This window comes from Pseudonaja textilis, chromosome 1 (assembly GCF_049901715.1).
Source record: "Pseudonaja textilis isolate UNSWEBS1 chromosome 1, rPseTex1.2, whole genome shotgun sequence".
Classification (NCBI taxonomy): Eukaryota; Metazoa; Chordata; class Lepidosauria; order Squamata; family Elapidae; genus Pseudonaja; species Pseudonaja textilis.
In genome coordinates, this window is record NC_141990.1 from 116,558,822 (window position 1) to 116,583,344 (window position 24,523).

Here is a 24,523-nt window from a genome sequence, read left to right on the forward strand (position 1 = left end):
ACAAATTCTAACAATGGACCCCAATGCTTCTTTTGTAGATCAACAGCTGAAAAGAAAACATTCTTGAAATTTGGATTGAAGTATGGATGTTTACTTTCTATACAGATTCTTATAAGCAAATATTTTTCAACTGTTACAAAAACCCTGGTTGTTTCACAATAGGATTATAGCATGTAAAAAAAGTTCTCATTCAATATCTAAGGAGAAACTTAGCTCCATTTCTCTACCTAATTGTTTAACTAGGGGCACAGCTAGTATTTTTCTACCTGACAGTGTGATAACTAGGCCAATATCAGAACCAAACAGATTTAAATTTTTGGTTTGGGTTTTTAAACTCTGCCACATATACACAGCCTATTAATTTTATCTGGCTTTGTTTCTCAAAAAATAACTAAAATTTTGATGCTTTGACATTGATGAAAAGCTTGAAAAAGATGGTTAACTTTGGCAAGAATGAGTGAACACCAAAATTTCCACAAAAATTATTTTATCTGTAACACAAATCCTGTCCACTTCTACATTAACCATTTTTAATAAGAAAAGAGACCTTCTTAGGATTAAAAAAATAGTATTTGACATTTCAATACCTGCAGTATTTTGATAATGAAAATATTCCAGGGATTAATTTGTAACAGTAGAGACTTTGTGTTTTCAATTCAGGTAGACTTTATTTAAATGTAATTTTATTAAATAATACTTGTGTATAAAAGAACTGCCTTGCTGATGTTTCATGGAAAGTTAAACAAACAAAGGCTTACTACAATTAATAATACCCAGAAACCAAGATACATAATGAATAGATTTTCTGGGAATTGCAATCTCAAATGCATCTGGAAAGGATTACATCACTCTTTCATGCAACAAGACTTTCCTTTGCTCTTCTTCTTGCATATAAATACAAATCTGTTTCTGAGAATCCTCAAAGCATTTAGAGCATTGTTATTAGCACAAGTATGTGCTGATGTTAGAGTTGTAAATGCTATCACTTATAATGTGAACCATCAAATTTGGGCTATCACTTTTTGCGGCAAAAAGAGAAAAGAGTGTTTCTTTTCTGCTGTTTAATATTAATGTGGATTTTTGCAGCCATAATTCTACTTATAATCGAGAATAAGATATTGAGAAGAGTTGAAAATATATTATCTGAATGTCTAAGTTGGCAGCCCAATTAAAAAAGCAATTTGTTTTAAGGGACAACATATGAAAAAAAAAGTTTATTATCCAAGAATGATGCAGCATTAAGATTCAAAGAATAAAATCATAATACAACAACAATAAACCAATAGATGATATTTACATATATCACATTTGGCCAATCAGCATATAAAGAGAAATCCAAAGCACTGGATTTAGCAGTTGACTTGTTCAGAATGTCAGCCACCAAAAAATTTATAAAGAAAAAAAATTATAAATATGCTGTTACACAAACTCACAGTTGTGAATTGAATAATGAGCCATAAAGATAGGGTATAATTTGGCCTGATGTTAGGAAACCTTAAATCATTTATTTCATTGAGGTGCAACATGCCAAACTTTCCAGAGCTATGATACCTTGTAGAAAGAGGCGGAATTCCATATATTACAATGTAATACTAGAGGTTTTTACACAGATGTTTACTAAACTAGTTTATTCCCAATAAGTTGTTCTGTAGAGTAGCTTATGGGATCAGCTTTATATCTAATTATTGGGGAACAAACCTCATAGAATTCAGCGGAACTAAGATATGCATGAGATTTTTCTTTCAATGTATTATAAAGCACAAAATTAAAGTATCATGGAAGTGATGCTCTTGCTACAAAATAGGACGAAGAATCATAAGAGATTAAAGACAAGGGAGCAAAATTTGCTCTACTACAGAGCTCAAATACCTGTTTTTTATGTTTAGTCTCAAAATCTAAAGGAAATGCTTTATAATCATTGAATGAAGTTCAAGGATAACCTTTCATAAAGTTGCAAATGTGGGTTCCTGGAAACTGAAACTAACCACATGCTGTTCCTACTTGATGTGCATGATTAAGCAATCTACTTTTCAGCTAGGAGGAACTGACTAGTACCTGTCATCCTCCAGAGATGCATGTTGGATATGAATCCGGGGACTAGTGGGTCTTCTATCTAGTGAGGGGGACCATCTACTTCTGTTTGTTCATTGAATAAAATAAGAAGAAAAACAGAACATTTAGTGAACGTCATTTTTTAAAAATGCAAAAAAAACCTGCAAAGTACCTCAAGAAAAATCAGTGTCTGTTTTGTCTAAATCATGTTCAACCTACAGAAATTTTCTCTGAATTTATATTAATCTGAGTTACTTTTTTGGGGATTAGCAGTCAAGTAGCAATCTTGTGCAGAATTTAATTTGGTTTTAGATGGAGTTTGCTATCTGTCTGGGGTTCTAATTCCAAGCTTTTGACTCTAAGGAGGTACACTTTCTGGCATGCTCGGGGACACACAATCCACTGGTCATAAAACCCAATCTTTTGATAATTTATTTTTCACATTGTACTACATTGTGCAATGCAACTCTGCATACTTTGAAAATAATTAAGAAGAGAGCAAGCCGAGCAACTCTTTAAAGCTGCAATGTCTTTTTCAGGCTTTTATGCAAGCTTTCTTTAAAAAGGGATTGGACTTATGCTTGAGCTCACATTCCAAAGCACTTTTTCTGAATCCTTTTCAAAACATGCAAAGTATTGGTATAAATTACATTTTTAAAATCAACATGCCATTTAGATTATTAAGATGACTAATGGACCAAACATCTGCATTTCAATTATCTCTGTATTTTGCAATAAAATATTCATTCTTGTTAAAATTGAAATTAATAGTTAAAACAGAAAGGATATGTAATTATTGACATTTCTCTATTTTGGATAATCATGGGCTTTTTGTTTGGTTACTTAAACAAATAATTCTGTGGAATTTAAACCTTTATCACATGAATAAAGTGAATCTTAAATAAAATATTTTCCTTGTATGCCTCATAGCATATTCTTATCCTGAGTGAAGGATTTGCCTGGAGGTGCATCAAATAATTCAGACTGTTGGAGAAGGGAGGAGCTTGCGCCGTGACAATACGGTCTGCAATCGAGCTCCTCGATTGCAGCCGATATCTCTGTTACTGGCCGGTCCAAACGGACCTATGCTGTCCCGTAGGGACAGCTATCGTGAAGAGCGTACCCTGAGGACTCCGGGGATATCGCAAAATCCCTGGAAGACCCGGGTGAAGCTCTCTTTGCTGGCGGCGGAGAGGCAGCCCCCATGCTGCTGAAGTCGGGGCAGCTCCAGAAAGAACGGGTCTGAGAGAGAGTCTGTCGGTTGGGTGAGAAACTTTTTTTTTTATTTAATTTTTTGAGTCTTGAAAGTTCACTCTGATTATTAGAAGAAATCTGTGTGATTTTTTTTTCTTTTGACAAAACTGACTAAGCGGCGTTTTTTTAAGGGAGACGTCAAAGAGATAATTTATTTGCTTTTTTTTTTCTTTGCTTCCGGACTTCATTGTTATTTACTGGATAACTGGACTGTTCCTTTTTATATTTATATGTTTTATTCTTCCTTTGGATTTTTCATTTTTAGGCTAGAGGCTCCCTTTGTTTATTTTTTTTTATTCTTTTTTGCTTTTATATGTTTGTGTATTCCTTGCCGGCTTTTCTTTTTTTTTTTATGCTGTTCAGAGAGGAGGGGGGAAAGTGAGAACTAAGAAACTTTGTAACACTGCCAACTAGAGGCTTGGAAACATTTTACTTGAACTGGAAAAAGACGAAGTACTTCTTCTCAAGGACATCTTCTGATAAGATAGAGGAAAGCGCTTTGTAGAATATTATTACAGGTGTCTTTCTGGATATTTATGGCTTAGCTTTGAAGCTTGTGGGAAAGAGAAGGGAGTCATAATTAGAGCCTTGGACAATTAAATAGAGTGCAGTGTGTTGCTGCTTACTTTCTTTTTCTAATTCTTTTTTTTTAGTTCCGCCACCCCCTCCACCAGCATCAAGGTCTTTATTTTTAAGTTTGATTTATTTGCAAAGGGAAGCCTCTGAATTTTTTTTATTTTTATTTTATTTTTATTTATTTTACTTTATTTTTTCTCCTTTCTATTTGGATTCTGCTTTTCTTTTTAATGTATATCAATGGACTATTTCTTTTTTCAATTGAGATTTTTTTTTTTTTTTGGCTGGATTAAGGTGTGGAATTTGAAGAAATTTATTCTTCTTGTTTTTTGTTTTGTTTTTTCTCTCTTTTTCTCTTTTCCTTCTTTTTGGCTTTGGCCTTGTTTATTATTATTATTACTGGTTTTTATTCTTATTTTTACTCTCTTTTGTGGATTATTTTTTTTAATTGGATTAAGGTCAGGAAGAATTTGAAGAATTTTTTCTTTTTTTCTCTTTTTTTGCTCTTTTCCTTTTTCTTTTTCATGTTTTTCTTCTTTTTCCCTCATTATTGATTCTTTTTTATTATTGGCCTTTTCATTTTGGATTATAATTGGCTACTCTTTTTGGATTAAAATTTGAAAGAACTTGAAGAGCTGGAACCATTTAAAATGAGTAAGAAACTTATATCTTCGGGTGCCTCTATGTCTACTTCTGCCTCCCCACCATCTGGACAGCGTTCAGTTCAGACAATGTTAAAGCAAGATAAAGAAAAAGAACAAGAAAGAGTATCTTTTCAGATGATTATGCAAGGAATTCAAGATCTTAAGGTAAAAATAGATACCATTGAACAAAGAACAGGGAGGACGGAGGAAAAAGTGGAAAGTATTCAACAGATGATGGTAAAATATGAGGAGAGACTTAAAAAAGTCGAAGAAGGGGGCAAACGAAGAGAGGAGAAGATTGGAAATATTGATAATAGACTAACAGTGATTGAACAAGAAAAAAGTGGGATGTTGAAGTGGGAGTTGGATATCTCAGATTTCTAAATATAGAAGAAGAAAAAGGACAAGATTTGGCTGCGATAATGGTAGGAATCTTGGCGGATGCGTTGGAGATAACAGAAGAGAAGATGATGGATGGAATAGATGAGATATATCGAGTTTTTACAAGATATGCGATGAGAAATAATCTGCCCAGAGAAGTCCATATTAGATTTACTAAAAAATCCATGAAGACACAAATATTACAAGTGGCAAGAGAGAAGATATTGAAATACAAAGGTAAAGAAATTTTGGTTTTAAAACAAATACCTAGAAGAGTGAGAGAGATGAGAAGAGAATATCGATTCCTGACCAAAATGTTATTGAAAAAGGAGGTGACTTACAGATGGCTGATCCCAGAAGGATTGATGTTTACGTGGCAGGAACAGAGACATAGAATTGATTCAATTGAGAAAGCAGAACTGTTCTACGCAGAAGTTTTTGGAGAGAGAGAAGGAGAGGCAGAAAAGGAGGTTCCATTAACTGAATCCCAAGAGGAACAAATGGAGATTGGAAAAGAAGAAGGTGTAGTAGGTGGACAAGTGGATATTAAAGATCAGCGTGAATCAAGACCCACAAGAGTGGTTAAATCTAAATATAAAATATAATCATGGAAGAGAAAAAACTGATTACAATGAATATAAATGGACTGAATTCAGCTGCTAAGAGAAGGAAGATTTTCCATAAATTAAGGAAACTAAAGTTTGATATAATTTGTCTACAAGAAGTACATATTAAAAAGCAACATGAACAATTGTTATTACAACCAAAATTAGGGAAATTGTTTACCTCTTTGACTCAATGTAAGAAAAGAGGGGTGGTCTTATATATTAAAGAGGCTATCCCAGCAAAAATGATTTATACAGATGAAGATGGGAGAATATTAATGGTGGAAATAATGGACAATAATAGAAAGATACTTTTGAATGCAATTTATGCCCCGAATGATAAACAGGAAGAATTCTATAAAAAATTACATACCAAGATGGCTGGACTGGACTATGCTAATATAATTATGATGGGAGACTTTAATGGAATTGTGGATAATAAACTTGATTATATTGCAACAGCAGCAAAGTATAATAGAAAAACTCTTCCTAAATCTTTTTTTAAAATGATAGATGAATTAACTTTAAAAGACATATGGAGAGAAAGAAATATTAAACTTAAGCAATATACGTTCTATTCAAATAGACATTTATCATGGTCCAGACTTGACATGATTTGGATCTCAACAGACTTAATATCTAGTATTCAAGAAGTAAATATTGAAACAAGTACTTGGGCTGATCATAACCCATTGACAATTAAATGGAAGGGACAAAAAAAAAGATCGAGATGGACATTAAACAATACTATTTTAAAGGAGAAAGAATTTATACAATGGATGGAGAAAGAATTGGCTTTTTTTTTAAAGAGAATAGAAAAGAAGACACTTCAATACAGAATGTTTGGGATACAATGAAGGCTTATGCTAGAGGCTTGATAATAGACTATACAAGAAAAAAGAATATTAGGAAAAGGCAAGCTTTCAAAGCCTTGGAGGATGAATATAAAAGACTCGAAAAAGAACTGCAGAAAATACCACAGAAAAAAGACGTCAAATTGAAACTGGATATAACTAAACATAAAATGGACTTAATAGAGAAAGAAGACCTGGCACAGAAAATTAGGAATGCTAAACAGAATTATTTTGAAGATGCAAATAAGCCAGGTAGATGGCTAGCATATAAGTTGAGAAAGGAGAAAGAATCCAGGAAAATATTGCAGTTAATAGATGACCAAGATAAAACTTGCCATGGCAGCAAAGAGAAGAAAGAAATTATTTATGATTTTTACAAACATTTGTATAAGAAAGAAGATATTGATGAGGAGAAAGTTAAACAATACCTGCAGAATGCAAATTTACCTAAGATACCTAAAGAGACTGAAGAAATGTTAGAAAGCAATATAACAATGATGGAGTTAAGCCAAGCACTTAAGAAACAAAATAATGGAAAGGCACCAGGTCCAGATGGGTTTCCTGTAGAATTTTATAAAACCTTTCAAGAATCATTGTGCATTCCACTGTTAGAAGTTATGAATGAAGTTATGTTAAAAAAGATAATACCTAAAACATGGTCAGAGGCTTATATTACTCTTATTTCAAAAGAGGAGACGGACTTACTTCAAATCAAGAATTATAGACCGATTTCCTTATTAAATGCAGATTATAAAATTTTTGCTTCAATATTAGCAGAAAGACTTAAAAAGTATCTGAATAACTTTATCCACCCAGATCAAAATGGGTTTCTGCCAAAGCGACAAATTAGAGACAATATGAGAGTAATTCTGGACACCTTGGAATATTATGAGGCGCATCCTGAAAAGCAAATGGCTTTGATATTTTTAGATGCTCAAAAGGCATTTGATAACGTAAATTGGAGATTTATGTTACTTTTAATGGAACAGATGGGCTTTGCTAGAAGATTTATTCAAGCAATAGAAGCAATTTACAATGAACAAACAGCTAAGGTAATGATGGAGGGAGAATTTACAGATCCTAAGAAAAGAAAAGATAAGAAAAGGCACAAGACAAGGTTGTCCTCTTTCTCCCTTGTTATTTGTATTGACTTTGGAAGTGTTGAATAGAAATATCAGAGAAGATAAAACTATAAAAGGAATGAAAATTAAAAAGGAAGAGCTTTTGCAGATGACCTAGTCTTTATCCTGGAAGACCCTATAGAAACAGCCTTGAAGCTGTTGGAAAAGATAGAGGCATATGGGGAGGTGGCCGGTCTGAAAATAAACAAAGATAAAACAAAGATTTTGTCAAAGAATATGCTGCTGAGACAAAGAGAAGAACTGGCAGAATTGTTAAAAATTCAAGTTACAAATAAGGTTAAGTATTTGGGGATATATTTGACGCCAAGATGTAGTACATTAAAGGAGAACAATTATATTAAACTTAAACAACAGATAGCCCAAGATTTGAAAAAATGGGAAAACCTACAATTGTCATTAATAGGAAGGATTTCAACAGTTAAGATGAACATTCTACCCAGAATTTTATTTTTGTTTCAAACAATACCAATTAGGCTTGGAAAAGAATATTTTGAGGATTTAAATAAAATTGTTTTGAAGTATATATGGCAAGGCAAGAAAGCAAGGATAAAGTTAAAGCTTTTACAGGATGCTAGATCTAGAGGAGGGTTTGGCCTGCCTAATTGGGAGTTGTACTACCAAGCTGCAAATTTGATGTGGGTTAAAGAATGGATAACATTAAGGAAAACTAGATTGTTGACATTAGAAGGTCATGATTTGTTGTTGGGTTGGCATGCTTTTTTATGGTATAAGGAACCAAAACACAGGGGTATTTTAGAAGACATTATATACGGGAGTCTCTGTGGTTAAATTGGGAGAAGACAAAAAAAACAATGTTATTTGAAAATTCCAGTTTGGTTATCGACGATAGAAGCGTTTTCTTACCCTATAATCTATAAAAAGGAACAAACAGTTAGCTATGGGGAATTACTAGATGAAAAGGGTGAACTTAAATCGATGCAAAAATTAGAGGAACAAGGTATACAGATGAATTGGTTTTCATATCTGCAAATACATTCAAAGTATTATGAGGATTCCAAAACAGAGGGATTTTATGATAAACAAACTGATTTAGATAAGATTTTGATGGGTACTGATGAAAAGGTGATTAAAAAATTATATGGTTACTTATTGGAAATTAAGCTGGAGGAAGAACAAGTTAAAGAAACTATGATTGCTTGGGGGAGGAATTTTGGATATGGGATTGACTTAGAGAAATGGCAGAAATTATGGTTGCAAAATTATAAAATGACAATGTCTACAGCCTTTAAAGAAAATTTGTATAAGATGTTTTACAGGTGGCATTTTCCCCGACAAGGATAGCAAGAATGTTCAAGAACAAATCCGAAAAATGCTGGAAATGTCATCAGAAACCTGGTTCATACTCCCATATGTGGTGGACTTGTGAGGATGCTAGAAAAGATTGGACTAAAATCCACATGTGGTTGGAAAAAATGACAAAGAAGCACATAGACTTGAAACCGGAGCTTTTTTTATTGGGAATCTTACCAGATGTCTATAGTAAAGAGCTGAAATATTTGATTGTAAATGTATTGACTGCGGCTAGGATTGTATTTGCAAAAAATTGGAAAAATGAGAAAATTCCATTGCAGGAAGAAGTCATAAAGAAAATATTGGAATGTGCTGAGATGAGTAGATTGACTTTTGAAATCAGAGAGCAAGAAGATAAACAATTTTATATAGTTTGGGATCTTTTTTACCAATGGTTGAATGATGAAATACAAAAATAGAAATGTTAGACAATAAGGGATAATATTGATTTCATTTTTCTTTTCTCTTTTTTGGTACTGGATATTATATTTATATAATAGTTTTCTGTTTCTTTTTTTTCCTCTTATTTAGGATAGAATTGGCACGATTATATGATTTGTTTTAGAATAAATTACTTAAAATATAGTTATCTCACAAAGGCATGATCGAATAAAAGTTTAGTCAAACTTCTTTTTTTAATAGTGATATTATGATTTATAAGTTTGTATTGACAATAAGAGTTATTATATAAGGTAATTGTAATTGTGACTATGAGATGAGTGCACAAAACTGATGAACCAACCGACTCACTGTTTGTATATAAATATGGGGGAGCTGATGTTTTTATGTTTTGTCTGTTTGTTTGTATGTCAAAAAACAATAAAAACTTAAAAAAAAAAATAATTCAGACTGTTGTCATCTGGTCTATGGTTATTCTGGGAATTAAACTTTTTTTCTTAGTTTTAAAGAAATCTCTTCCATACAACACGGAAATACTAATGGCAGATATATTGATAATATGAACATTTTAACTAATTATTGAATTGTTTCCAATCTCAGTCACACTTATCCATTTGGTCACATTAGTCATAACTATTTTATGTCAGTAAATATACTTTGGATCCAATCCATTACATCAAACAGTCACCCAGTAAAGAGAGTGATTACAACCACAACATTTGTTTAATCAGAAAATTTGGAACATTATATAGATCTCAGTGTTCTATTTTCATTCTTTCTCTTGCACATCTTGATATTCAATTTGTTGAGTGCTTTTCATTTAGAAAGCATTCATGAGAATGCATGACTGGATGCTGAAAAAACAGGATTTTTGTGGGAGTATAATATTCTGGGTGATAAAATTTAAATAGTGTGTGTGTGAGAGAGAGAGAAGGAGAGAGGGAGAGGGAGGGGTCGAGGGAGAGGGAGGGAGGGAGAGAGAGAGATTTGATCATATATCTTTTATATTCCATTCACAATTTTCTGAATCTTTTCTCTTAGCAAAACCTCATTATTCCTGGATGCTTCTTCATATTAAACATGTTGTAAATATTGAAAAGTATGCTATGTTTAAAAAGTGAATTGATTTTTTTTAAAGTTATGTAACTGACTTTAAACAAATACAAATCTTAGCTAATGTCAAGGAAACAGTGTAAAATTATTCTAATTATTCTAAAACTATTGGACTATCTGTTCTATTTGCAATATAAGATTTCAGCAAACAGCAAACTGTCCACATTGTTAGTTATCCTTTTTTTTTTTTTTTGAGGTACTTTCCAGTTTTGACCAAAGAGTTTATGAAAAAAGCAGGCTATATCAGAGAAGTTAGCATTCTAGCATATTAGTAAAATTTTCAAGATACTTTAAAAGGCTGCTAATAAGAGTCAGGTTTTCCTGTAAGCCAAATGTTAAAGCTATATATAGGCACCAGTGCACTCAAAGCCCTTAATATGCTGATATTTTGTATAATAAAATAATAAAAATAAAAAACAATCATTTGCAAACATGCATTATATCGTGTAAAAATGTGATCTCACAAGTTTCAATGCTGTGGAATGTACTATACACAATTAATACATAAAATGCCATGCATTTAGACATTATTTTCCAGATTGACTTTAAAAATGATAACACTAGTAATCAATCATACCATTATGCTATCATGTATACTGCTACATTAAAACACTGCATTCATTGTAAGAAATCGCACTGAAACATAACAACATCTTGAATTACAAATTCTACAAATTTTGAGCTACCACAGAATTCTGAAACAAACAAATAACACCACACAGTAAAACTAATGGAGTTTGGGTCTTCTCTATTTGACTAGAGCTTATAAATTAGATACAAGAACATCTCAGAAATTCTATGACATTATAGTCATATTCAAAATTATAGTGAAATATAATGAAAATAATATAGATTTTTAAAAGAGCAATGTGAACAATATTTCACTGATTTTGATTCCATGCAAAGGTCTATAGCCTTCTACTGAATAAAATTAATAAACATGTTATTTCATCTTTGTGATTTGTGAATACACTGTATTTACTGTTATATGCACGCAAAACAAATAACTATCTGTTTTGTTGTGTAGAACCTCTAGTTTTTTAAAATCGTATCATCTAGATAGTAGTTCTGAAACTGGAGGCAATTTGTGCATATTTTGGGGCTCCATGGAATGATTTGTAATTGTTGTGGTCAGAACAGTAATGAGGACTCATTTTAGGCTGCCACTGCAGAGATGCTTGTGTAATATAAGAGCCTGTTTCTGTGTGTGTGGAGATAATGATATTATTTGAGACTGGCAAAAAGGGATAATTGAGTCAAACAGTTTAATAACCACTGATCTAGAAGTATAGTACAAAAAGATATACCCTGTGCAGAACAAGATTCATAGGAAATCTCATTTCCTATTTTTGAGAGATACTTTTGTGATTTTGTTTCTTCACAATAAGATATGTAAAAAAACAAAACATGGATTACGGAGTTGTCTTTTTCTTGAAATTAATAACTACATCTTTCAGAAAAAGAGACAAATGTGAACAAGTTTTTTTTATGTCATCAGGTTTTCTATAAAAAAACAGGAAGAATGTGTTGAGCTCATTGCTCATGCCCTTAACTTCTTAGCTTTGATTCTTGGCAAGCACCGTTTAAGTGTTCTATAATTGCTGAAATTTTAAAAAAAACAAAACTATAATTTAATTAAATAAGAATTATTTATTATAAAACCTTGTTTATTCAAAAGAAAATATATTTATTCATTACATTTCTATATTGCTATTTTGTCATTAAACCCAGCTTTTCAAAGTGCTTGCCAAAACCTCTGATACATGAAATAGATTTTTTCTTCTTTTTTACATTCAAACAGTATATCAACACTAAAAATGAGAAGCGATGTAACAAAAAATTAACAAACAAAAACAAGTACTTGTTTTAAGAAAAGCGTAGCTTGGAAAACTCAGTGTCCAAAAAGACATTACATTCTATTCAATTATTGAAATAGAGACCAAAAATAAATTTTAAAACCAGTGGTCCCCAACCTTTCTGGCTTGGTGGCCTGACAGTGGGTAGGGGTGGGGGAGAGGGGATAGTTCCCTGTAAGTGGGCAGATGGACATGCATGAGCGCGCACAGCTCCATTTGTGTAAATGGGTGGCATGCACGCTTGCCCCTCACGCAAAGGGAGTTTCACGCATGAGGGCAAGCGGCCCCTGCTTATGGAGGGGAACTTCATGTATATGCCCGCATTCACCCGCCACTTGTGCAGCCATGTTCCAAACAGGCCACAGCCCAGTAGTGGTTGGGGACCTCTGAATTAAAACTATGACTAAAAAGATTCTCTGAGAAATTTCAGTTGGGTTAATTATTCAGTTAATACTATTTCCCACTAACAAGATGTGTTTTCCAAACTTTGTCTTATGTAATCTGGTATCTAATAAGAATTAGATATTCAATTAAGTTAGAATTCCATAATAATTTATTATTTCTCTTAGTCTACTTAGTTATTGCATCCCACTATATGCAAAAACAATCTAATTTCTTTGTTTTTAAGCATCTCGCTAATTTTGTGCTCTGCTTATTTTTAACACTGTCCCTACGAAAAGGATAAATATATTTATATCCTAATTCGTCCTCCAATAAGCTCAAAGTGCCTATAATGTTGTTTACAAGCAGATTTGATAATGCTTCAACTGAAAGATAGGTCAGATTTTAGAAAATGTTCAAGATATAAATAAACTGGCCCAATTTTTGACTTGTCCTTTTTTATGTTCAATATTGAATGTGCCATAAAACCAAAAATGTTAAGACAAATCCTGTCAACATATATTATTTTCATATTAAAACTACAAAAAAAGTAAACCATAAAGCTTTAAGTAAAATTATATCAATACATATCATCAATACATATAATCCACATTTATAAAATATAATCAAAATATAACCAAACATTCAACAGTGAACCCTATTTCCTAATCTATTTGAATAACACAATGAAATGTGATGAAACAGAAGCAGTCATGTTCGGATCAGTTGCCAATACATTTCCTTCTTCTCAGAGGTGGTATTCAGCAGGTTCTGACCAGTTCTGGACAACCGCTAGCGGAAATTTTGAGTAGTTTGAAGAACTGGCAAATACCACCTCTGACTGGAGATTTTACAGTATCCTTCCCCTGCTACGCCCACCAAGCCATGGCCACAGAACTGGTAGTAAAAAAAATTGAATCCTACCACTGCTTCCTGTGGTTCTGGTGCAAACTAAAATTTTGTTGACAAAGAGTTAAAAGGGCCACAAATATTAGATCCCCACTCCCATTTTCTAAGTGTATTTTCAGCCTGATTCTAATTTTTACTAGACAATTTGCTGAACAGCAATATCTATGACCATTGAATTAAAGAAATTAAATATTAACAATATTTTTGAATATTGTCAGTCAACAGAAAACAAGTTTTTGACATTTTGCACATATGCTAATTTATTGTTACCCAAACCTCCATGGTCCAGTTGCCACTTTCGCCAGATGGAAAAATAACAAAAGTAGTAGTGTTCAGTTAAACTATCTCAATTGTGAATGAAGTGTTGTTATCAGCATACTGAGGACTTTTGCAAACAACAACAACACATATTCAAACCAAACCAAGCCATGGTATCTATGCTGAATCAACAGATATTTACGTATATAAAAACAGGCATGTGTAATATCAGTGAAGCAAATATAAAGCTGATATGGAAAAAGCAACAAAGGTAATAATGATCACCAGCACAAATGACATAATGTTGAGAAGTCTTTCTTTTATACCTTTCTTGTTCTGGTGAATGCAAACTAGTATCAGGCTTCAAGCAGTTAGTACTAGCACTCCTAGCCCTGTCAAGCGAGGGCTGCAGTTCACTAATGCATCCAATGGAAGAGAAAAGAGAAGAAAAACAAAAAGAAAAAAACAAAGAAAGGAATAACATGTTAGATATTAAATCAAAGTAATGTTCTTTCTACACAAGATGTTAAGTCACAATAAAGTCATGGAGACACAATGGAACAGGTTGGATGAAATATGGCAAGAAGATTGTTCAAAAAATATATTTAAAAAATAACAACTAAATTGGGTTGCATAAAATGGTATCATATACTGCAATCTTATCCTATGAAGTCAGTCTGTTGGCTTCCATAAGCAAAATTACAGCTCAGCAGTGGATAATGAATACCAATATAAAATTGGAAAGAAAATATGAAAATAAATATATATGTTATCATTATTTATTTGAAGGAAAACAGAACACAAAATGATGAGATTCCATTGGTTTGAAAGAAAAGGATATTCTACCATGAAAACAATTATTTAAAATAAATTAATACAGGGAAAGATGCTTTGTCTGAAACCTTACCTAACCAACAGTCCTTCTGTAAATCTTGATACATGTGAATTAAGGCAATTAGGATGAAGTGAATTATCCTGACTAAGCACTGATTTGGCCTTAATATATGCAGGCAGGGTTGAGCTTCACAATTCAAAATAATTCATGAAAAAGAAAAAAAAGTAAGTTTCACAATGAATGCAAATCACACAGGAAGAAAAAAGAAAGAAAATATATACAAACTTAAAATATCCAAAACATCAATGTGGTATAAGTATCAGGGATTCAGAGAAAATGGGTGTGATGAAAAATAGCCCTAGGAATACTCTAAGAAAGTAGTCCATTCGATTCATTAGGAGATAGAGATGTTTAAGTATGGATAAGTTTATAGATTCCAGCTACAAACCTGTTCAGCTGTGCAATGAATACTTATTTTGGCAAATAACTTAAATGGGGTTAAAGTTGGATCAAACTGCTTTGCTACGCAGTGAGCTATATTGTTATCTAACAAGCTAAGACAAACATAAAGTTATGTTCAATTCATGGTGATACAATAGACACATTCAAGTAGTTTTATCGACATTGTGGATGTGGTTTGTTGTGATTTCTTTTTGTTCTTTTACATTTCTGTGTCTAGTAGAAGTTGTCCCTGACTTAAATTGGGTCACTAAGTGATGCCAGGCATAAAATGATTGTGATCGAGTTTATGATCTTTTTCGCAGCAGTCATTAAGCAAGCCAGCTTCTCCCATTGACTTTGCTTGTTGGAAGCTATCTGGGAAGGTTGAAAATGGCAATCACATGACCCAGGACTTTGTAACTGTTATAAATATACGCTGATTGCCGAGAACCTGAATTGCAATCATATGACTGCAGGGATGCTGTGACAGTCATTGTAAGGACTGGTCAAAATCACATTTTTTTAAAGCTATGTCGTAATTTAGAATGTTCACTGAACCAATGGTCATAAGTTGAAAACTGCCTATATAGAAATCTGCTATTTCATGATAATCTTCCACACAAAAATTTAGGAGGATTAATCCTCCTTAGTTTCTATAGATCAGCCAAACAAGCTGGGTACTGCAACCTATAAGGCCTTTAAAAGAAGGTGTGGGTGTGTGGTTATGTGTTGAGATAGAGAAGCTGATTGACAAGTTCATTCAAAAAGTATCTCCTTTTTTCTCTGGAATTCTATGTGAGAACTTTTATGTGACAGCAACAGATTTCTTACCTGTAAAGATTCCAGTAAGTGCCATTCTCAAATAAAGGCATCTTGGGAGGTAGTGATTTGTAATGCCTAACAGAATTTCTTGAATGTGACAGAAAAGAAAGGGGAAACAGCCATGCAAGAAACAAAAATATATAGGCAGATATGAAAACAGCACTAGACAAAACAGTAAATTATGATGCAAATGACTTACACATTCGTGTAAGTCATTTGCATTGTTTGTTGGCAAGTATCATTAATAATTACATCTACCTGGCCCACTGGAGCAGGTATGTTGTGGTCCTAATTATCAAGGACGTACACTTGGTAGGATCTTTAAAAAGGGCATTCTCTGTGGTGGCTTCCTCTCTTGGCAATATCCTCCTCCTCCCAGAGATACGATTGGCCCCTATCTTGTTGCTTTTCTGCAAGGCCTTGAAGACATGGTTTTGTCAGCAAGCTTGGGGAATCTATTCAGGGCCAATCAGGTGACTTGTCCGATGCTATTGTCGCCTACATGGGGTGGCGGGCCAGTTAATTGTATATTTTTAAACATATTTTTAATGCTATACAGTGGCCTGGAATCCCTGTGTGTGAATTGGACAGCTACATAAATTTGTTTAAAAATAAATAAATAATTTTAACAGTACTTGCCAATTTAATTAATAAAGTTTAAAGTCCAACTATCTACTTAAGTTGTACTGCATCAAAGAAAAACAATAGCAACTCACAGTTACTGAATTGTTCAGGAGAGCTTTATTCTTCAATTGCCCATATTTTAGCATAGTTCTCAAGTTTATCTTTCATGTATGTATGTATATAAGTATGTATGTATGTTTGGATGTATGTACATTAATAAAATAAAATTGTGAGGATAGCTTGCATCAGATAGAGCAAAGTATTTAGGAATATAATCATTACATTGATTTGTGTATAATACTTTCCACATCTAATATTTTTTTAGATGTGACTACCAGGATTTTTTTCCACTCCACCCTCACCTGTGAAAAACATAAGCTTTTGCAAGTTCACTCCAGGTTTCGCATAGGGCTTACCCTGCAGTATCGGGGGGTGGGGGTGGGGGGTGAGGCATTTATTGCTATTCTTGTTTATACTGCCTTCCTGCTAATATCACAGAGGCAGATATTTATTAATAAATTTACAGTTATGGATCAAAAAGAAGAAAGCAATGTTAATTGCAAGATCTCCAAATAAAAGCCAGTTCATGGCAAATGTTAAGTAGGCTTGTGTAATGGTCAGATGTCGTGTGGTTTCTGACCATCACTGTTTTGATCCCTTTCATGTCTTAATCATTTAATCAGAAATGCACAATTGGATAACTTGAGATTAGGAGAGAGAGTAGCTCCATCTGCCAAGAGTGATGGAAAGGGCATTTGAAAGTACACATACGGTTGTTTAAATTTCAGCATTCATAAGGACTTTGGACAGGAGATGTTACAATCTCCTAGTGGATATCCTCAAAGGTAGAGAATCTAAGGGTCCGTGTGTGAGGTATAAACTTAAAACTTTGGGGGATGGTAAAAGGTGGATACATCAGTTCATTGTAACAGAAGGATGAGGTGTTAAGTATATCCCTTTGGACTGTACATGAGGTTGAAACCCTCTGCTATCTCTATGAAGGAGAGTACTTTTGTCCATAAAGTTTTGCAATGAACTAAGAACATTTAATTTTACATCCAACATGATCAGTATGTATAAAGCACAAAACTCAAAATAAAGTAAAAAAACCTAAACAAATAACTATAAAGAATGCAACATAGAATAATAACCCTGCCACACATTTGAAGGCCTATTTTTTGCTTGTAGTTACAGTGCTTGCAACTGATCAATTGCTAGGTATGAAATTTGTCCTAACAGAAGCTATCCAAATCTAGATATGACAGCAGAGGTGGTATTCAGCAGGTTCTGACCAGTTCTAGAGAACTGGTAGTGGAAATTTTGAGTAGTTTGGAGAACCAGCAAATACCACGTCTGACTGGAGATTTTACAGTATCCTTCCCCTGCGACGCCCACCAAGCCACGCCCACAGAACCAGTAGAAATTTTTTTGAATCCTATCACTATGGCAGGTTATATAAATATAGGAAACAGCTACTCAGATCCATAGATTTGGATACATTAAACTCAATCATTGTATTGACTGATGCTTCAGTATAAGAAAACTTTTAAAAATAATTAAAGAATTAGACAGCCTTTTATCTGCAGTGGGACTAAGGAATACTGGTTTCTTGGGAAACAGAATGATTTGTAAAATAAAAAGAAAAGATGTGAAAAACATACACCAGAACTATTTATAACCAAGCTTATTTACCAAATGCCTGTATTTACCTGGTTGTATGTAGGCACTCTGCACTTCTTCCTCGTTTTGCCCTGGGCAGCATAAGAAGCTCACTGCACAGACAGGATTGGACGATGAATGAAACAGTTACATAAATATGAAGCATTAAATAGCATGAATTATGCCATGATATGTAAATGAAAACACAAAATAAGCTAGAAATTCTGAACTGAGATAGTCCTTTTGATAAGCTTTAAATAAGAATTTATTAGACTACTCATTTTACAAGTCAGCAAAAAGTAGCTGTTTAATACATTAGGTGAATTTTTTTTTTACAAATAAAGGCTTAGTTCAATTAAACCTAATTTGTTTCAACACATTTCTAAGCAGCCTAAATTTACAGACTACTGAGCCTTAACATCCAAAACAGTTTTGAGAGTTTTGTTTTTCAAGTCACATTTGGCAGGATGTTCTGCTATTTCACATTGTAAACAAGTGTAATGAAAGTAAAAGGTTCATTAAAATAAGCACAAAATGCTCAGAGTTAAGAAACATAGCATGAAAGTGTATCTCTGCTCCTAGCAAAGAATTAGAGAAGCTCAAAAATTGCTAGCTATTTAATGCCTTATTAACACACTTAATGTTATGTTTTCAAGGTTGTTTTCATCTGCTCAATAGCAAATGTCTACGTGCAAACGTTGAGCCCTTGTAAAAGAAGAAGAAGAAGAGCAAGAGGAAGAAGAAGAAGAAGAAGAAGAAGAAGAAGAAGAAGAAGAAGAAGAAGAAGAAGAAGAAGAAGAAGAAGAAGAGGAGGAGGAGGAGGAGGAGGAGGAGGAGGAGGAGGAGGAGGAGGGAGGAGGAGGAGGAGGAGGAGGAGGAGGAGGAGGAGGAGGAGGAGGAGAGGAGGAGGAAGCGAAGGCGGCACACATTAATTTTGGCCTGATCCAGACTACTGTTTCTTCATTAGAAGCAGTTATAAGTTAGAGAAAACCATGAGCCAGTAACAAAGATAATAGGTCTTGGGTATAGCATGCACACTAATAAAATTTCTTTAAAAAAAACCTGGATAAATAAAAATAAATCCCACATAAAATAATTATTTTGTTACATAAAGCTTATGTTTACGAAGCTATGATATTATAAAAATCTATTAAAGACCATGTTAAGCAGACAGATGCGTGTAAACGTTTTTGAAGTAGCAAAACTCTGATCAATATGCCACCATACTATTATGTACTTGGAGAACTTATCAGCAACATAAATTGAATAATAAGATTGACATGCTATCCAATAGCATTATAGTAATCTTAGTAGTAAAGCTATGAAATTTAATATTTTACATGTAAACCAAAGTACTGCAAATGAGAATAAAGAATAGTGCTATTCCATAAATTCCACACAGAAAATTATACATAAATGTTACTCTTCTAATCTTGTCCCCAGGGAACCCTTAAAGGAGGAGATATGATGTGTCCTTGATATAATAGTTGTCAGATTTTCAAATGTCATATTGTCACATATCATATTTAGTCTACAAATTCTAACAAAAAATTACTGATGTACACATACAAGCCACAAAGCTGAGACTGCTATTTTTTAATCTGTCCTCCCCCAGTTTATCAAAATGGCTGCTAATTATCCAGAAAATGCTGTTTTTGTAAAATCCAACAGCCATCATCCTGCTAATGTACAAATCAGAACCTCAGACACCCCACATTCTGTTTAGAGAGTTCTTAACACATTTCTTACAAAGCACTGTTCAATTCAGGGTTAGGAATAGGGTAAAGGTGCAGGTTGTTCCATTAATTAATTGTTCTCACTGTCAGGAAATTTCTCCTTAGTTCCAAATTGGATCTCTCATTAATGAGCTTTCACCTGTTGCTTCTTGTCCAACCCTCAGGAACTTCAGAGAATAAGTCAACCCTCTCCTAGCTGTGGCAATCCCTCAAAGTACCGAAAAACAGTATAAAAATGTTTGAGAAATTGACAGGAAAAACAGTGACTGTAAGTTCAGTAAGCTGGAAATGATCCACGAAGAAGAGGTAAACAGATTGCTCAATGTTGCCTTAAGATTTGAATACATACTTGGTTGTTGCTGTTGTTATAGATATGAGGACTTTTTTCATCTATTTTAGAAAGTAAGTATTTTCAAAGCTGCACTGGTACTTTTAATAGAAATATAAAGGTAAAAAACATACCCTTCTTGATCTGATAAATACTGGCTATCCATATCTCTGGGTCTGCGGTCAACTGGGCTTCGGGAGGCATCATGGTGTCTAGTTGGAGAACGTGATCTTCTCATTTGATGAATTTCATCTAAACTCCTGGTTTATAGAATAATGAACAAATAAATTAATGTAAATGTAAGGGTAAAATTCTTAAATCTGATAACTTTGATGCAAATAGAGGAATATTGATCTAGGAATGTAAAATACATATAATCCAGTCCATTATAATAACTTTTTGTAGCCTCTTATTTTTCTGATGTGTTGTGACTAGCAGTCCCAGAGTTTCCAGACAGCACATAATTAATATTAATATTTAATTCAGTGATTTGATGGTGAGAGAAAAAAATTCCCTTCGCAAAATTACTGAATTCTTCTGGTATTTTCTTGCTGCACCAACCTTTTTGGCAAGAGCTCTAGCTCTCTCTATGTAAATTTCTTCCTTGACAGGAGGGCATATGGACAGTGTAAAACAGGATGGTATCAAAAAGTAAAATGCATCAATCGATCGATAGGATAATCTTGTTTAGGAAACAGTGCATGAAGAGTTGCCTAGTTATGTCATTAAGAGAACTACACAATTCTCTTTATGGCAAATTGACCACTGCAGAGCAGCTGCCCTTGCAACAAAGGGAGCACATAGTGCCCAAAGAGAATATAAACTTCACATATCTATAACCACAAGAATCTGCCCCTCTCACAGTTGCCCACTTTTAAAACCCAATGAATTCAGTGGAAAAGTGCTAGAAATAGTGGGGTTCCAGATTACTCCATTTTGTACAGACTGTTGGAGTTAATGATAAAGCAGCTACATTTTCAATCATACCTCTGTAATGGCACATTTGGTAAACGAGAACGGGTCCTGCCCTGATCGTCACCACGGTGAGGAGATACAGATCGTGAACGATGATGAGTTGTTCTTTGCTGTTCTGGCACAGTTAATGTTGCAGATTTACTTTCTCTACTGGTAGACCTATAGCCTACTGGTAAAAGTGCAACAAAATAAATTTAGTTTGGGTCATAAATAACAATTCATAATCAAATTAGTCTTTTCAAGAAAGCATCTCTTGCTGATTACAAGATTTTCAAGTAGTTGTTTCACCAGTGAAAATCCTGAAATATCATGCAGCTAGGTCTAACAAATAGCATTATACTTAAATATATATAGGAGGGAAAAGCATAAACATAGGTACAGAAGAATTTACATGCAAAGAAATTCCCAAAGGTGAAAAAAATGAAAAAGAGCATATATAATATTTAAATAATAATTAGATATTAATTTCTAGGATGGTTGGTTTCTCAACTCTTCAGTATTTTCAGATGATATCTGTACATCTTTGGCTGCGACACTGAAACAATGCTATTGCCAAAATTATTATAAGCAACAGAATACTTTGTGAGTAATTGTTCTCTGATTGAAGATTCATTTTCATTTTCAGATAAGTTAGCTGCTGATGTGAATATGATATAAAGTCACTTAAGAAAGTATTTCTCAACATTGAAATAATCAATAGAACTTCTTTTGGCCGGAATTAAACTTTTTGCTACTGCTATCACAAATTACTCTTAGCTGGACCTAGCACATAAAAACAACAGACAAAGAAAATTATAACTAAATGCCACCAAAATTGCAAATTATTTACAGCGCTTACAATATGAATGCAGACATGAATGATGCTTTCCACTGAAATAGCAAAAGACACATATGGTTTGTGGTTGAAAGAAAAGTTTACATTTTGTTCTCCTATAAGAAGAATTGTTTATGCACAGGAAGCATGGTGAACTAATGGAGTTCAAAAAGAAAATATTTCAAATGGTGAAAAGATAGCAACTCACAATCAAGTTCTTCTAACAATAAGAAGAAAAGGCTTGATATAACAAATGAAGTCCTTAGGATGAATGCTTTGAAGCCAGTTGGCTAAACTGCACTGTAAATAGCAGCAGGCAACTGTACTGTAAAGCAATTCTTTAGCTGAAGTATATAAATTAAATATTACCGTGTTTCTCACAAAATAAGGCCGGGCCTTTTTTTTTTTTTGAGCCCCGAAAAAACGGCTAGGACATCTTTTCGGAGGTGAATTAATTCTCCCCCCCCAACGCACCAGTGCCGATTCCAACAACAGTATCTGAGTCGCTCCCGCTTTTCCCCCGTCCCCATAACAACAGGAAAAAAAAAAGATTTTGAGGTACCTGGGAGTGCCGCGCGCTGTGTTTTGGTTTAATCTCGAGTGGCTGGCTGGGCGCGAGAAGAGCCGAGCGATGGTCTATGCTGCTGCTCCAGCCTCAGGCTCTGCAAGTTTGCAAAAGTCCCAGTGCAGCAGCCCGTTCCTGCATTCCAAGCACCCAGGCCGAGCTGCAGCTGTCCCTCTCTCGCCAGCGCTGTCTCCAATAACAGCAGCAGCAGCAGCAGCGGGAACCATGGAAGTTATGGAGGCGGCTCCCCCACCCGAGAAGCAGCTGAAATGCTTCCACATTTCCCGGCCTCCTGCTGCTGTTATTGGAGACGGCGCTGGCAATTAAACCAAAACGCAGCGCACAGCACTCCCAGGTACCTCAAAATCTTTTTTTTCCCTGTTGTTATGGGGACGGGGGGAAAGTGGGAGCAACTCAGATGGTGTTGTTGGAGATGGCGCTGGTGAGAGAGGTGGTAGGAACCGTGGAAGCTATGGAGGCCTGAGAAGCGGCTGAAATGCTGCAGGATATCCATGCCGATGCCACCCTCCTGCTGACCCGGGTAAGGGATGGGTAAAGGAACCGTCTGTGTTCCACCATGATTGGCCGTTAGGAGTGGCTGGTGGCAAGACATAGCTGCCCGCGGGGCACTCCTAATGGCAAGTTCCCCCTGCCTCCCCCTCCGCAATTTCGCATGTTTTAAACTAGGCCTAAATTTGGGGGGAGGGGCTTAATTTCATTTTATGTCTAGAAAACATGCTGGGTCTTCCTATTGGGGGGGGCGTATTGTTGGAGAAACACTGTAGTAGTTCTTAAAGAACCTCAGATTCTAAGGGAGAATACAAGGGAGCTTATAGGAATCCTTCTCAACCAGAATATATTCCACACTTTTCTCTCATAAATTCTGTACGATTGCTTTGTGAATGGAAGACAACTTGTGACATGGATAAAATAATTGCTTATGATGTAAATTATGAAATAACTTTCCCTGTTTAATTATATTTATGCTAAAAATTATCCTTATCTGCAAAATAAAACTATCAAGGATTTTAAAACATATACATTAGACAATGGAAACTACAGTAATATGCTGTTAATCAATAGTCTATGCTGTCACATAGACAGTATAAAGACAGTACTGTATGACAAAAAGTAACAACATATGGCTTAATTATATCAATATAACTGAAATTATTAGCTTATTCATTAATAAGCTAATTTAGAGAAGTGCTCAACTATTGTTCAAGAAAAATGCCAAAATAGATTATTATTATGACATCCTTCCTGATTTTCAGTTACCAAAGTACTGCGTTCTTTAGCACAATTAACACCTCCCAAAAATATGGCAGAATGAACTTATGTAATATACTGTTCTAGGCTTGTTGGACAATGTTGTTGTATAATGTGTAATACTATATATACCAGCCAAAATAGCATTGGGTAACCATACTAGCTAGTCATTATTTCAAACAGAGAAAAGTAAGGATAACTAAAGAAATCTTTCAAACTGTTTATTACAGTTAATTATCTGGTTCAAATACCTAGTTGAAATATCAAGTTATGTGTTGTTTTTGGTTTTTTTACTTTGAACATATTTTCCAATTCAGGCTGTGACTGGCTGCAGGAAATCTTCAGCGTTTCCTATAATGTTGAAAATGTATTTCTAGAATTTTGATTTTATCTTTTTGTAAAATTATGCTTATATCTTCTTTTATACATATATTTAAGATAAAGAAAACTAATGAATGTTTGTAAGAGTTATAAAATATGTAGCCATGCTTCATGCACTATATACAGCCATGCATTTTCAATATATTCCATGGTGTACCTTTGGGTCTGAAAATAAGAACAAATCAATTGAGATTTTTATTACTTAAGCTATATATTTGAATATATTTTTGTATTAACTTTTATTTCAAAACAGATCGTTGACCCATGAAATGCCTACATTATGTACAAATAGGTTTATTAGTTGTTTATATTATATCAATATTAAATATTAACATTGTA

At 34.0% G+C, this 24,523-nt stretch overlaps 1 protein-coding gene across 46 annotated transcripts in view; it reads right to left on the reverse strand.

Annotated features, from left to right (window-relative positions):
• RIMS1 (regulating synaptic membrane exocytosis 1) overlaps positions 1-24,523 on the reverse strand; it is a 259,181-nt gene that overhangs the window by 65,940 nt on the left and 168,718 nt on the right. For 12 of the 46 annotated variants that reach the window (XM_087915329.1, XM_087915343.1, XM_087915350.1 and 9 more), the window contains 7 exons: positions 21,168-21,324; positions 20,315-20,440; positions 18,167-18,229; positions 15,843-15,920; positions 14,643-14,756; positions 14,062-14,151; positions 2,056-2,136 (listed from right to left, as the gene is read on the reverse strand). In XM_087915329.1, coding sequence (XP_087771455.1) covers positions 2,056-2,136; positions 14,062-14,151; positions 14,643-14,756; positions 15,843-15,920; positions 18,167-18,229; positions 20,315-20,440; positions 21,168-21,324 — 709 coding nt within the window. The remainder of the gene's footprint in view (positions 1-2,055; positions 2,137-14,061; positions 14,152-14,642; positions 14,757-15,842; positions 15,921-18,166; positions 18,230-20,314; positions 20,441-21,167; positions 21,325-24,523) is intronic. The other 34 variants (XM_087915417.1, XM_087915488.1, XM_087915540.1 and 31 more) reach the window with 11 other exon arrangements.